We start from the raw sequence: 16,796 nt of genomic DNA, 5'->3' as shown, positions 1-16,796 counted from the left end.
ATACTACCAAAATGAATTATTGACTGTAGAATGTTCCTGATAAATCAATAAACTTTAGATTTTAAAATAGAGACACCAGCCCTATCATTAATTTGTCATTGTGTTATGAACTAACTTACTTTGACTTCCCCTTTACGACTCTCTAGTGTACTGATAAGTTGACTTTCAGCTCTTCTATAGGCTCTGTGTAGTCTATCCATCAACAATTTCTCCTTTTGTCTCAATATCTCCTGTAAATATAAAAAAAAACTCTTGCAATGGCTTGTAACTGAGAAACCTTATCTGTCAAATTAACATCCACTACCATTTTATTTCCTTAGTTTAATATCAGCTCTAATGTTAACTTTAACTGATGTTAATAATGTGGTTTATCATTATCTCTGTATGATAACATCTAATAATTACTGTATCTAAACAATACAGCGACATAAAATAAAGGTCAAAAGTTACGATAGTATTATCGTTAATTACCTCTCTCCTAGCAATGTCATCTCTCTTCTGTTTAGTAAGTAAAGCTAATCTTTTCTTAGCTTCTTCTTCCCGTTGTAACACCTCCTCTTGTAGGTCTCGCTTTCTTTTGGCCTCTTGATCAAGGTATCTATAAAAGTTTATTCAACGTAATATTAACAAGCTTCAACTTACATCTCTTTTTTGTAGCTGGTGACAATTATATTTAGTATGAACACCAGTTTTGCCACCTGGGTTCAATGAAAATACTGTAAACTTATTTTGGCGAATGATTATTTTTTTGCTACTTTACTAAGTAGAAAAATAATGATTATAAATCGTCGTGAATATTTTTACTTAAATCGTTCCTTATGCAAATACTTAATTAAGGCTAATTTAAAAATCATGAAATTAAATCACTGCAACAAGGGATTGAATGGGCTAATTATGCAAAATAAGTTTGTTTACAGTATCACTGACCTAAAGCTAAAACAGTATCACTGACCTAAAGCTAAAACAGTATCATTGACCTAAAGCTAAAACAGTATCACTGACCTAAAGCTAAAACAGTATCACTGACCTAAAGCTAAAACAGTATCACTGACCTAAAGCTAAAACAGTATCACTGACCTAAAGCTAAAACAGTATCACTGACCTAAAGCTAAAACAGTATCACTGACCTAAAGCTAAAACAGTAGCACTGACCTAAAGCTAAAACAGTAGCACTGACCTAAAGCTAAAACAGTAGCACTGACCTAAAGCTAAAACAGTAGCACTGACCTAAAGCTTAAACAGTATCACTGACCTAAAGCTTAAACAGAATCACTGACCTAAAGCTAAAACAGTATCACTGACCTAAAGCTAAAACAGTTTCATTGACCTAAAGCTAAAACAGTATCACTGACCTAAAGCTAAAACAGTATCACTGACCTAAAGCTAAAACAGTATCACTGACCTAAAGCTAAAACACTATCACTGACCTAAAGCTAAAACAGTATCACTGACCTAAAGCTAAAACAGTATCATTGACCTAAAGCTAAAACAGTATCACTGACCTAAAGCTAAAACAGTATCATTGACCTAAAGAAAGCTAAAACAGTATCACTGACCTAAAGCTAAAACAGTATCACTGACCTAAAGCTTAAACAGAATCACTGACCTAAAGCTAAAACAGTATCACTGACCTAAAGCTAAAACAGTATCATTGACCTAAAGAAAGCTAAAACAGTATCACTGACCTAAAGCTAAAACAGTATCACTGACCTAAAGCTAAAACAGTATCACTGACCTAAAGCTAAAACAGTATCACTGACCTAAAGCTTAAACAGAATCACTGACCTAAAGCTAAAACAGTATCACTGACCTAAAGCTAAAACGGTATCATTGACCTTAAGCTAAAACAGAATCACTGACCTAAAGCTAAAACAGTATCACTGACCTAAAGCTAAAACGGTATCACTGACCTAAAGCTAAAACAGTATCACTGACCTAAAGCTAAAACAGTATCACTGACCTAAAGCTAAAACAGTTTCATTGACCTAAAGCTAAAACGGTATCATTGACCTAAAGCTAAAACGGTATCACTGACCTAAAGCTAAAACAGTTTCATTGACCTAAAGCTAAAACAGAATCACTGACCTAAAGCTAAAACAGTATCACTGACCTAAAGCTAAAACGGTATCGTTGACCTAAAGCTAAAACAGTATCATTGACCTAAAGCTAAAACAGAATCACTGACCTAAAGCTAAAACGGTATCACTGACCTAAAGCTAAAACAGTATCATTGACCTAAAGCTAAAACAGTATCATTGACCTAAAGCTAAAACAGTATCATTGACCTAAAGCTAAAACAGAATCACTGACCTAAAGCTAAAACAGAATCACTGACCTAAAGCTAAAACAGTATCATTGACCTAAAGCTAAAACAGTATCATTGACCTAAAGCTAAAACAGTATCATTGACCTAAAGCTAAAACAGTTTCATTGACCTAAAGCTAAAACAGTATCATTGACCTAAAGCTAAAACAGTATCACTGACCTAAAGCTAAAACAGTATCACTGACCTAAAGCTAAAACAGTATCACTGACCTAAAGCTAAAACAGTATCACTGACCTAAAGCTAAAACAGTTTCATTGACCTAAAGCTAAAACAGTTTCATTGACCTAAAGCTAAAACGGTATCATTGACCTAAAGCTAAAACAGTATCATTGACCTTAAGCTAAAACAGTATCACTGACCTAAAGCTAAAACAGTTTCATTGACCTAAAGCTAAAACAGTATCATTGACCTAAAGCTAAAACAGTATCACTGACCTAAAGCTAAAACAGTATCACTGACCTAAAGCTAAAACAGTATCACTGACCTAAAGCTAAAACAGTATCACTGACCTAAAGCTAAAACAGTACCATTGACCTAAAGCTGATGAAAAATTATCATCATCAAACACTTACATTATTTCATTCACAAAAGCTAATCTTCATAACTTTGAGGAGAATCAGAATTTTCAAATGTGAAGCATTCTAGTGGGATTGCTGTAAAGATTCCAATTGATTTTATAAAGACCAGAAGAAGTCTACTAACTCTATATGTTCATCTCTGAGTCTTTTTTCTTCTTCTTGGACTTCTTCAAGAGAAATCTGACCAAGCATTACTACTTCATCTTTAACACCTTCTTCAAAATGATCAAGATATGGATCTAACTCAGACTTCTCAATCTGTAGTTTTAATTCTGAAAAATAGAAGCTTTTATCAAAATGTATGTAAAATTCAAAGCATTAACTAGATTATACAATCTTAAAATGAGCTATGAAAACAAAAACACCTACTGATTAACATAAAAGTTTTATTGTTTCCAATAGTTTAAATGTTTTTTAGAGTTTAAAGTAAAAAGTTTGTAAAATATATGAAAACAAGAGTGCATACACTGAAATAACTAGCATACTTTACTGATCATAATTGATTTTATGCTAAGTTAAGCAGTGCTCTGGATAAAAATTACAAATTTGGGTTTTTACACATTATTTTTTACATATTTGAGTGAAATATTTGTTTTAATTGCCTCATCAATTCCAACTTTCTTTGCTTTCCTTGCTTATTGCCTATGTACTAAGCAAGAATGAATCAAATAATTAATTCCAATTTTCAAGTCTTTGGTTTGACTGGATGGGCTTTGAACCAAAATCCCTCACACAAATGCAGGAATGTACAAACAGGACACCAAGGTGGTAACTGTGCCACAGGCAGCTGGTTTGTTGTCATACTATTCAATATACTATACAATTTGAGCGTGAACAATGCTTTGTTCCTCCTTCTTTGACTCATCTTGTGGTCAGGTGAAGGAAATTTTATCAACTAGTGCCTCTGGTTTCACTAGCGATACACAATTTGAGAAAGGGTCAAACAATTTAGAAATTCCAGCAGAGACCATGATAGCTTTTTGATTGATTGCTCTAAGGAGTATGTTCGATTAGGTCCTAAAATGGCCCCTTTTTTAACGTAAATTTCAAATTCGGATTTATTGACCAATATCACGATAAATTATAGCTAATACATTGACTAGATAGGATATAAGCCATTTTGTTGAAAATTTTACGTTTCTGCGTTTCATTATGACGTCACAAGTTGTACTTATATTGATTTTTCACAAAAAAATCAATGAAAATGGATAAATTTCCATAGATTATTTGACAGGAAACATAGAGCGCATACGTCGACAACAAAGATCTTTTAGAATAATGTTTGTGAAGACATTTCACATGTCTCATTTGAATATTAAGCTTGTCGACGCCTGCGCTCTATGTTTCCTGGTCCTTTATTTGGTTGAAATCCAGCTGATTTTGTCAAATTTCACCAAAATCCCTTATGTTGACCTTTTTTGGATGTAAAAATCAACGTGTTAGAATAAAACTTTGACAAAAACAGTTCTGTTCAACTTTCTCTCATGTCTTTACGCTAACTTAAAACATTTATTGTCTTGTAACTATGGACTTTATAATTGGGGCCAATTATGGCCCCTACCGAACTTACTCCTTTAGAAAGAAAGTAAATTTCCCAAAGTTACAAAAAAAATTAATTACATGACAACAATTTTGTAAATTATTGGTAGGGTAAATTATTCACTGAACAGAGGCTAGAAAGGTCAAGATCGCATAGGTTTGATATTTAATTTGGTTCTCCTGTGCATTATTAGGTTTTTTGAACACTTTTATTTTAGAAAGTTGACAAATGAATTTGTTTTTTTTATTGTTTTTATTGGTCAATCATGTAAATACACAGCTCTGCATGTTTTTTCGTCTAGTAGACTTTTGTTAGTCTTGTATGATTTTTAATTTTAGTTTCCTTTTGGAGTTTAGTATGACGTCCATTATCACAGAACTAGTATATATATTTGTTTAGTGGCGAGCTGAAGGATGCCTCTGGGTGCGGGAGTTTCTCCCTACATTGAAGACCTATTGGTGACCTTCTGCTGTTGTCTGTTCTATGGTTGGATTGTTGTCTCTTTGACACATTCCCCATTTCCATTCTCAATTTTATTTGTATTTTTCTCACCGGAAATCTTAATATAACTTGGTTTGTAAGTTGTTCTTATAAACTTTTCATTTTTTGACCTGAAATTTAAATATAACTTGGTTTGTAAGTTAGTCTAAAAAACTTTTCCTTTTCTTACCTGAAATCTTGGTATAACTTGGTATGTGTGTTGGTCCTGTAAAAAGTGCTGGAGGGTCGTCTTTTGCCTCCAAGTCGGTTTGGCCATCCTCTAATGAGTCCATCAGTCTACGTAGGTCTGGTAATGTGTCATCTCTTTGTGGAGGTTCTAAATTACAAGTGTATAATATAAATAAGAAGGACACTTAATGATCCTGTGAAAAGTCTTGCGTACATATTTAATGCATTTTTGACATTTTTTTCACAAAAAATGAAAAATTATCATTGAAAAGTCTCATCTTCATATTTTTGACAGATTTTTCGTAATATCTATTTTTGATTTTTAATTAAACTTTCCTCATGGAAAACTTAAAAAATACATCAAATTAAAATTACTTTAATTTCACTGTTGAATAGCGTAGGTATTCAAAGAAGATGCCCAAAAACCTGCATTAATATTGATTTGATTTTTGTTCAAATAAATAATGAAAATGAATCAACCTATGTCAATCACACAAAAATCACAAACTTATATATTTTAAGTGTTTCACATATTTAAAAATAAAACCATTTTATGTGGATAACAAATAAAATCCATCAATCAGAAAAGGAACAGAATTCCAATGTAGCCACCCTTACACATGTTACACAAATGTTATCGTCCATGGACAGAAATTCTAATATATTTATACTTTTACATAGATAATTATAACATACAAGATATATAAGCTTTAGATAAGATTCCTTATTACTTCAATTCCCAAGGGCCATAACCAAGGTAAAAATAGTTATTTAGTGCTGATGGTCAAACTTGTTCCAGATATTTCTGAAATTGAACTGGATATAAATGTCATAATAAACTGTTATCACAGAGACATGTCTCGTTTTTTTGTAATTTTGATAATGCAAATGTTGAAATCAAAATATCAATACTTTAATTATAACATGTTACATAAGTTAGGCAAAAGTTCAAAGTCAATGAACCATGACTGAGGTACATGGCTAAACAATATCCATGTAAATGAGATGTGCTTATACGACTGCATACCAAATATCATTGACCTACAACTAGTTAGTTCCAAATAAACTGATCATGACCTTATCACAAACTAATACATATAAATTGAGCCTAAGTTTCAAAGTCAATAGACCATGACTGAGGGGGACAAGGCCAAGTAATTGCCATGGAAATCAAATGAGATGTGCCAATGCTTAGACAACTGCATACCAAATATGATTCACCATAAACAAGACCAAATCACAAACTAGTACATCATTGACCTTGCCCCCATTGCCAAAGTCTTCAACAGCATACCTAAGTCTTGCTTTTTGACTCCGTCAAGCGAGACAAACATCTGGCAAGAATAATATGCATTACAAAAGGTTGACAATATACAATTATGGACTGTAGAAAAGCTGTTGTAAGTCTATAAGAATGAACAACCAGTTTTATCAAGGTATTAAGATAATGCATTTTTTTAAAGCTGAAAAGATATTAACGTCAACTTTTGAATATACCTTTGATGAAATAATTAAGACAGTTTAAATGTCTTACTGATTGTGTAACCAGACACTTAATATAGAAATAAGGAGACTGAGTCTGGAGATGTGGTATGACTGCAAAAAACATTGCTTTATCAAAACATTACAGATCTAAAGTCATGATAGTAGTCTTATGCTTATGTTTAAATGGTTAATTTAAATCTTAAGAAAATTCTTACCAAATTTAAATTCCTCTTCCTCAATTTCAATGCCGTATTCCTTTGGATCAACCATTGTAAATTCTGTTGTTTGATGTTCTCTTTTTTCAACCTGAAAAATATATGAGTATTGAAAAGATATATGATATCTAGTATATAGCAATCAAACAATCACATAAAAATAAATAGTTGGCCTTTTACAGTATTATACTGACTAAAGTGAGCTTTCTTGGTTTCAAAACTAGAGGCTTGTGTTGTTAACCTTAATCTAGTGCATATTCAACAAAGGACACTTTTCAACATTGTAGACAAGAATAGAGATCATGACAAAAATCTGTTTTGTTGATCTTGTTTTACTGATCATTTAGTCTGTTTACTTTTTCTCAAAAGTCTTCAGTTTTGCTCAAAACACAAACAAGGATAACAAAATAAATCCTCATTTAAAGGCAATCACTAATATAAATATTGAGAGTCTGATAACTGTAGCTGCTTGTTAGTAAATCATGCCTTGCTGATGATTTTTGTGATTAAAAGTGTTTATTTATCAATTTTTTATCCTATAAGGCACAACACAAAAAAGAGGTGAAAATCAACATTAAAGGGTAATACCTCTAATAAGGAGTCCTCAGACGATTTCCTCTATTTGTCTTAATTTTAGACTTTGTCTTGCTGATAATTTTTGCTTATCTAAGTTCATATATATACATATTTTTATATATAAATCTATTATAATTTTTAAGATAGGGCAATTATGCAAAAAATTGGTAAAAATCATCATCAAAGGACCAAAACTCTCATAAAACGTTGACTTGACGATTTTAACTTATTTTTAGAACTTGTCTTGCTGATCATTTTTTCATTTTAAAGTTCCTCTCTATCTTTTAAAGATTTCAAGATAATGTGCAAAAATGAAACTAGAGGCTCTAAAGAGCCTGTGTCGCTCACCTTGGTCTATGTGACTATTAAACAAAGGAAGCAGATGGATTCATGACAAAATTGTATTTTGGTGATGGTGATGTGTTTGTACATCTTACTTTACTGAACATCCTTGCAGCTTACAATTATCTCTATCTATAATGAAGTTGGCCCAGTAGTTTCAGTGGAAAATGTTAGTAAAAATTTACAAATTTTATAAAAATTGTTGAAAATTGACTATAAAGGACAATAACTCCTTAGGGGGTCAATTGACCATTTCGGTCATGTTGACTTATTTGTAAATCTTACTTTGCTGAACATTATTGCTGTTTACAGTTTATTTCTATCTATAATAATTTTCAAGATAATAACCAAAAACAGTAAAATTTCCTTAAAATTACCAATTCAGGGGCAGGAACCCAACAACGGGTTGTCCGATTTATCTGAAAATTTCAGGGCAGATAGATCTTGACCTGATAAACAATTTATCCCCCTGTCAGATTTGCTCTAAAGGCTTTGGTTTTTGAGTTATAAGCCAAAAACTGCATTTTACCCCTATCTTCTATTTTTAGCCATGGCGGCCATCTTGGTTGGATGGCCGGGTCATCGGACACATTTTTTAAACTAGATACCCAAAAGATGATTGTGGATAAGTTTGGATTAATTTGGCCCAGTACTTTCAGAGGAGAAGATTTTTGTAAAAGATTACTAAGATTTACGAAAAATGGTTAAAAATTGACTATAAAGGGCAATAACTCCTATATGGGTCAACTGACCATTTCGGTCATGTTGACTTATTTGTAAATCTTACTTTGCTGAACATTATTGCTGTTTACAGTTTATTTCTATCTTTAATAATTTTCAAGATAATAACCAAAAACAGTAAAATTTCCTTAAATTACCAATTCAGGGGCAGCAACCCAACAACAGGTTGTCAGATTCATCTGAAAATTTCAGGGTAGATAGATCTTGACCTGATAAACTATTTTCTAATGTCAGATTTGCTCTTAATGCTTTGGTTTTTAAGGAGTAAGCCAAAAACTGCATTTTACCCCTATGTTCTATTTTTAGCCATGGCGGCCATCTTGGTTGGTTGGCCGGGTCCCTGGACACATTTTTTAAACTAGATACCCCAAAGATAATTGTGGCCAAGTTTGGATAAGTTTGGCCCAGTGGTTTCAGAGGAGAAAATTTTTGTAAAAGATTACTAAGATTTACGAAAAATGGTTAAAAATTGACTATAAAGGGCAATAACTCCTATATGGGTCAACTGACCATTTCGGTCATGTTGACTTATTTGTAGATCTTACTTTGCTGAACCTTATTGCTGTTTACAGTTTATCTCTATCTATAATAATATTCAAGATAATAACCATATAACGGCAAAATTTCCTTAAAATTGCCAATTCAGGGGCAGCAACCCAACAACCGGTTGTCCGATTCGTCTGAAAATTTTAGGGCAGATAGATCTTGACTTAATAAACAATTTAACCCCATGTCAGATTTGCTCTAAATGCTTCGGTTTCAGAGTTATAAGCCAAAAACTGCATTTGACCCCTATGTTCTATTTTTAGCCATGGCGGCCATCTTGGTTGGTTGGCCGGGTAACCGAACACATTTTTTAAACTAGATACCCCAATGATGATTGTGGCCAAGTTTGGTTAAATTTGGCCCAGTAGTTTCAGAGGAGAAGATTTTTGTAAAAGTTAACGACGACGGACGACGGACGACGCCGGACGACGACGGACGCCGGACGCCAAGTGATGAGAAAAGCTCACTTGGCCCTTCGGGCCAGGTGAGCTAAAAAAGGGAAATTTAAGGGAAATATCTCCTATTAAAAGTCATCTGACAATTTTGATGTATATGGACAATTGTTCTATCTTTGCTATGTTTGCCATGTTGGTTGGCAGGTTATTGGACACAGTTTTTAAACTACAAACCTCAACTATGATTCTGGCCAAGACTGGTTAAATTTGGCTCAATAGTTTTAGAGAAGATTTTTGTAAAAGTAAATAGATGAAGACGGACAATGATGACTGACAAAGGACGACAAGTAATAAGGAAAGCTCATTTCAACCTGTGGCAAGTGAGCTAAAACTTGACCTGATAAGTGACTTTCGTTCTTGGGTAAGTCGGATTATTTACTGTGATTGTACAATTCAAGATGAACTACCTTAACTTCTTATTTATAATTCTGGTGATCAGAATTTATATGTACAGTAATGAACCAGATGCTCTGCAGGGTGCAGATTTATACAACCGCAGATGTCGAACCCTGAACGGTTGGGGAAAGTATGGACACAAGATTCAAGCTTGATACAGCTCTGAATTTGGATTGTGATTAAATAGTTGACACAGCATAGGTTTCTGACATAAAATGAATGTGGTCTAATGAACTTAAAAATTTTGTTTTTGCTTTTGAGCAATTCACTATGCTGTTGAATATTAATCCTCTCAAACAAAAAATATTTGAAGAAATTTTCTTTTTAATTTCTGAAATCTAAAATGAGAACAATTGACCCTCCCCCAATTTTTTTTTCACCTCCCCCTTTCCTTTATTCCAAAAATGATCTCAATCCAAATACTAATGGAGTTTGCAACAATAACTACTCATTTAAATACATCATAAAATATTAAAATATAAAATGTCATACAGTCATGGTTAAAATTAATATTAATTAATAGTAACTTCTAAAAAAATAAATGGGGAATGTGTCCAAAGGGACAGAGACGATGCCCCCTCTAGCATATAACATTATAAAGGGACATAACAGAACTGTAAAAGTGAAGCTGCCAAAAATTTAACTTAAACTGAGTTTAGAGGTAATAAGCATTATATACACATTTTATTAAATTTAGTTAAGACAAACTTAAGTTAAGAGAACAGAAACTAAAAAAATCTTCAATTTTTCCACTTGTAAAGGGGCATAACTATAGATTAGTAATCAAAGTGCTTTTAATCACTGAATGGTAAAGATTGCTTTAATTTATCAGTTGGTAGTGAAGTGAATATTGCATTGTATATTGTATACAGCATTGACTTAAGTTGATTCAACTACTATTCTGGACAAAGAAAGATAACTCCAATTTTCAAAGAAGATTTCATTCTCGACTCCTAGGAGTCGAGATTAAGAATTGAACGATGGACAGTTAGGGCGTGAATTTTTCTTGCTACCTGATTGGAAGATATTACGAGACGTGAATAATCAAAATTTATTGATTGGTTAGGACAATCCAAACCAAGTAAATGTCCTTCAATCCCGTAGAGTATCGGATTTGTCCTCTCTATTTTAGCAATTAGATTTTACACAGGTAACCTTTATCTATAAATAGTCGAATCTTCTGGAGTAAACAACAAGTAATAGCTTTTCTAAATAGCTTGCCGTATTTTAGCTGATTATATTGAGGGTTTAGAAGTATTATAGGTTTTTTTTTTTTTTTTGGAATATTGCACTCCAAGCAATATGAATGCATAGCGCTTTTTTCTACTAATTTGTGATTTTAGTTGTATTATTGGTGGACCAGAGTTATAATGGAAGGAGACTTAATAATAATTGAGAATGGAAATTGGGAATGATATTATAATAAAATGCATACTGTGTCTATAATCAACTTGATAAAAAAAAAAAGCATTATAAAATACATGTACTTTTGAGGATTACAACTTGACAAAATGGACTTCTACAGAAGGTCTTTCAAATTTGAGAATGTTACATCTTATATCTTCATGTATAGAAGTGATTGATATCTTATCTGACTTTTGTCTTAGAAAATGCAATTAGTTTTGACTGTAAAAGTTAAGTGTTGTTATTACTAATTTTTAGATGTAATAATACTTGAAAAAGATGTTTTTATGGCAATTGGATTTGGAACGAAATGTTAATTGCAAATAATTTTCTTCAACATGTTGTAACCTGCCTTCATATATGTTTTAATATATCACTTTGTGATTTGTAATCTTGACAATTATTTTTTGAAGTTCCAGTGGCGGATTCAGGGGAGAGGGTCCGGGTTGGAAGTTCCCCTTTTTTCGGCCGATCAATGAATTTGAAATGGGGCATATAGTTGGAAGCCCTCCCCCTTTTGTCCTGGGTTGGAACCTCCCCTTTTTAAAATGTCTGAATCTGCCCCGAGACCTGAAAATGAGAGCTTCATATTAGTATTAGCCTTTTATAGTGCTTTATATTTGGTTGCACGTGTTATCAAGCTTTTGTGACATTGAATATTTATACTTTCATTTATAATGGCAAACATTTCATGTAATATATATTGTCAGGATTATTAGTTAGTTTTACTTGTTAATGTTTATTGTCATAATCGGAAAGTGAGTGGCAGATCCAGAAATTTTCACAAGTGGAGACAGGCTCTCACGTGTGTGGTAAAATTTGTTCATTGATGCACGTGGCTATTCTAGTAAATGAATTAATCTACAAAGCGAGAGCACTTTCCATTTTCATCAGCTAAGAGTCGAATAGCCCTTTTTGAAAGGCTAACGCTTGTAAAGTATTGGTTTTAGGTGATTCAACAACCATTCTGGACGAAGAAAGATAACTCCAATTTATTGTCTTGAAACTACAAAAATGCTTGTTTTTGGCCCCTTTTTATTCCTAGACTGTTTGCCCCATAACCCTTACAATATATCCCAACCTTCTACTTATGGTATTAAACATTGAGGTACAATTTCAGAACAATTGAAATACTTATACACAACTTATTGTCCTGACACTAGATAAATGCTTGTTTTTGGCCCCTTTGGGCCTCTAATTCCTAAACCTTAAGGACCATAGCCCTCAAAATCAATCCCAAGCTTCCTTTTGTGGTTACCAATGTGATACCAATAACGACCGCAAAAATTTTTGCGAATTTTTGCGGTCGTATAAAAATGACATGTTGCCGATGTTGCACCTCTTATATCTGTTAAAATAAAGATGATAAATATCTAAAACTTTGTCATGAAAGATAAACATGTAAAATTTGTCACTCAAAAAAAATGTCAAAGATGATGTTTTAATATTTTGCTGGTAACATCTTTGAATATATAAAAACAATTACAGATGATTCAAATAACATTAATCCATAAATCAAGTTTCCCTGTACTTACTTGAACTGTTCTTTTGGTTTCAGTTTTTGGCTCTTCCTTTTTAATTTCTGTTGGAAATTCTTCTTCTGACATAAAGAATAACAAAAATAATTTTCAGCATCACAAACATGTTGATAGTGCATACATATTAATGTGAAGTCTTACTCTGTATTCCAGGATACAGTGTATTTCTCTGTGTATATTAAAACAAATTTAATCAGGCAATTTATATAGGCAAATATCCATTTATTTGACATGATTGATTCTTGTACTGACTAGCTTCTGTATTCATGATATTTAGACTCAAGACTGGTTTTTTATCTGTTATGCTGTGTTTTGTCTTTTCATTGTTTTTTGTCATATTTTTTTTTCTCGATTTATGGGTTTTAATTCTCTCTTAGTATCTTTTTCTTTCTTCTAAAGCTTGTTTTTGGATGAAAAATAATTACAATATAAATTGGATCTTCTTAGACCTTGGAAATACAAAGACCAAACAAGAATGTGTCCATAGTACACGGATGCCCCACTCCCATTATCATTTTCTATGTTCAGTGGACCGTGAAATTGGGATAAAAAATAATTTGGCATATAAATTAGAAAGATCATAACCTATGGAACATGTGTACAAAGTTTCAAGTTGATTGGACTTCAACTAAATCAAAAACTACCTTGACCAAAAACTTTAACCTGAAACTTGCACTATCATTTTCTATGTTCAGTGGACAGTGAAATAGGGGTAAAAAGTCTAATTTGGTAATTAAATTAGAAAGATCATATCATAGGGAACATGTGTACTAAGTTTAAAGTTGATTGGACTTCAACTTCATCAAAAACTACCTTGACCAAAAACTTTAACCTGAAAGAAAGAACGGACGGACAGACAGACGGAAGGACAGACGGACGCACAGACCAGAAAACATAATGCCGCTCTACTATTGTAGGAGGAGCATAAAAACTACCTTGACCAAAAACTTAAAAACCTGAAAGAAAGAACGGAGGGACAGACAGATGGAAGGACAGACGGACGCACAGACCAGAAAACATAATGCCGCTCTACTGTTGTAGGAGGAGCATAAAAAGTAGCATTTTTTATACATTTTTACCTTGTGGTGGTGCAACAACAGGTTTTCCTGTTTCATTCTCAACTGCTGCTGATTGTTGTCGACCTTCTGCTGAAACTGATGGTTTCCTACTATCAGGTTTACTGTCCATCTTCTTTTGTCTCCTACGATCTAAACATCAAGTATCAAGTTATTATCATGCCCATTAAGTTTATTTCCTTTTAATAAAGGTTAAGATTTAAAATGTCTACACAAGAACAGTCTTTTCAGCATCCATTACTTATCATGGATTAAAATAAGACTAAAAGAAGGCAAACTTATTTGTTCTTTAGAAGAAAATGATATTGTTAATTGACTGAAAATGGCAACCTCCTATCTTCTTTATAACTATAATCTAATCCATGATGTGTTATTTCCAACTGATGAAATTATAAGTGGTATGATAAAACATTAACAGGTGAACAGACTGTTTTACTTTGAAGCTGTTTGATAGCTAAGTCGATTCCAACTTCATGCTTTTGGCTATTAGCTGCTTGTCTGTCACTTATAGAAGTTATCAATAAAAACTACTGCAAAGACAAAAGTAGTGATTTGAATAATTTATATTAATTTATACCTTTTTTCTTTGGATCTTGTTCCATTCTCTATGTTACAACAATCAAGTATTATACTGCCTCAAATCACTCAATTACCAAATGCTACAAAAACAAATGTAAAGTTCATGAGGTTTCTATAATAGAAGTACACTTCATTGTGAGATACATACATTTTGTATGTTGAACATTTCCTAGCTATTGTACACTTTCTATGGAATAATTAATGTCAAATCTATGTGATATGTGAAAAGTATCATTTCTTTTAAAGTTTTAACAATGTTTAAGTCAATCATTGTTATGATATCTGAATAATTACCATGTTATGATTGCCTTTTGCTACATGATTGAAATCAGAATAAAAACAAATTATCTGACTGGCTAAAAAAATCAAAGCCTAGCAGGTGTGTTTTGCTGGGCTAGAAGTTTTTCCATCAGGATTAAAAGTATCCTGTTACTGTGACTGATTAACCGGTTAACTGGTACTTTGAGTTGATGTTTGAAGGCCTCATCTATAGTACCCTACAAATTTACATTTTTATAATACGATGAATTGAAGTATGTCCTTTGGCATTATGGGGCTTGTCTGTGAGGATTCATGGCGAAATTTGACTTTTAATAAGACAAAAATGGCGTTTGTAATAAATTTAGATTAAAAAAATAAAAAACTTCCTTGATCTCGCTGAATTGAAAATGTTAGAAACCAATGATTCTTTCATTTTCTCTTGATGTCTCAGAAAGTAATGTGGAGTGTTTTTTTAATTTCATATGATGAAGGCATGTTTACATTAATTACTTTCGTATTGATTTGCCTTTCACAATTTTTGAGTTGGCATTTCGTTTTAAGTATGGAAAACTTTGCACGACGGAGGTGGACATTTAGATGTGAGTCACCGCAATACTAGATAAAAAAATAAAATAATATGGTAAATCGTAAAATATTATGGGATTACTGATTTAAAGTAACTGTTTTAAAAACATGAATACTAATTAATTATGTGAACTTAAGATATTGCCCCTAGCTGATAGACAAGCTGTCTAGTAAGTTCTAATTAATTGGTTTTTTTAAATAACAATAGCAATCAACATACTGGACAATGGATCTTGCTACTAAGATAATTTATTAATAGAACAAAATTATTTAATGATTTTAATACACATTTATATAAAATCTATTGAAATTGAAAAAAGTCTGGTTAACCGGATAACGTTTTTGGTATTCGATTTTCGGCCCTTCCAACTATTAACCAGTAAGGTTAACTGTTGACAACACAAGTAATTTTACAGTTTATAAAGGATCAAAACTCAGTAACAGCTGACAATACCAAATTCTTCCTTCATTTGTGTTTGGTGGTAGTATTTTCACTAATTATTAAGTAGTTGTATATTATATTTTATGAAAAAATACACCTGGGACTTTTAAATTAACATACATCCATAGTCATAAAACTCTGTATGTCCCAGAAAAAAAACAAAAGTTCAACACATGAAAAACATATTTTTAAGTCAAAAGTTCAAAACATAAAATTTTATGTTTATAACCAGAAAAAATTAGTTTAATGGGTAATAGATCGATTGATGACCAGAATATGAAAATAAGTTTAAGAAACCAGGACTCATAAACAAGTTACATTAAGTTCTATTTGTCCATTACCAGTTTACCAGGAATCCACAATTAGGTTTATTCTGCCATTTAAGAAAAGGGTAATTTTAATTTTTCTTAAATGAGTTCCACATAGATCAATAAATACCTGATAAAACACCTTTTGCACAGCTGGAGTGTTATTTAACTAAAGGCAAGTTACTGTATGACTGTATAATAAGAACATGATGTATGAGGGGGGATAGGAGGGGTCTTGATCCCGAAATCCCGGACTTGAAAAAACGAAAAATCCTGAGGTCCCGAATTTAAATAAAGCAAATCCTGACATCCCGAAATCCGAAAAAAAGGATTCCCGGATCCCGAAAGGGTCAATCCTGAAATCCCGAGCTTAAAAACACCCGATCCCAGAGTCCCGATAAAGGTCCTATCCCCCCTCATGTATGTATTAAGAAAAATTATGAATTATTTTATACTGTCATCAGAGTGGAAACAAATTGAACCAGGTGCTCCGCAGGGCGCAGCTTTATACGACCGCAGAGGTCGAACCCTGAACAGTTGGGGCAAGTATGGACAAAACATTCAAGCGTGATACAGCTCTGAATTTGGATTGTGATCAAATTTTTGACATTACATGGTTTTTTTTTTACACAAAACAAATGTCAAGATTTTACAAATCAATTAAAGATTTCTTCTTCAAACTTTTTAAATCTAAAATTAAATAGTTGACACAGCATAGGTTTCTGACACAGAAT

At 32.5% G+C, this 16,796-nt stretch overlaps 1 protein-coding gene across 3 annotated transcripts in view; it reads right to left on the bottom strand.

The window, feature by feature from the left end:
• The window catches only part of LOC139498601 (uncharacterized), a 51,749-nt gene that overhangs the window by 20,633 nt on the left and 14,320 nt on the right, over window positions 1-16,796 (bottom strand). For all 3 annotated transcript variants that reach the window (XM_071287061.1, XM_071287063.1, XM_071287062.1), the window contains exons 2-9: window positions 14,465-14,546; window positions 13,891-14,019; window positions 12,809-12,873; window positions 6,814-6,904; window positions 5,115-5,261; window positions 3,029-3,176; window positions 472-598; window positions 120-230 (exon numbers count right to left, since the gene is read on the bottom strand). In XM_071287061.1, coding sequence (XP_071143162.1) covers window positions 120-230; window positions 472-598; window positions 3,029-3,176; window positions 5,115-5,261; window positions 6,814-6,904; window positions 12,809-12,873; window positions 13,891-14,019; window positions 14,465-14,489 — 843 coding nt within the window. In that variant the 5' untranslated portion in view covers window positions 14,490-14,546. The remainder of the gene's footprint in view (window positions 1-119; window positions 231-471; window positions 599-3,028; window positions 3,177-5,114; window positions 5,262-6,813; window positions 6,905-12,808; window positions 12,874-13,890; window positions 14,020-14,464; window positions 14,547-16,796) is intronic.

Source organism: Mytilus edulis, chromosome 12 (genome assembly GCF_963676685.1).
Source record: "Mytilus edulis chromosome 12, xbMytEdul2.2, whole genome shotgun sequence".
Lineage (NCBI taxonomy): Eukaryota > Metazoa > Mollusca > Bivalvia > Mytilida > Mytilidae > Mytilus > Mytilus edulis.
This window is presented reverse-complemented; position numbering and strand designations above follow the sequence as displayed.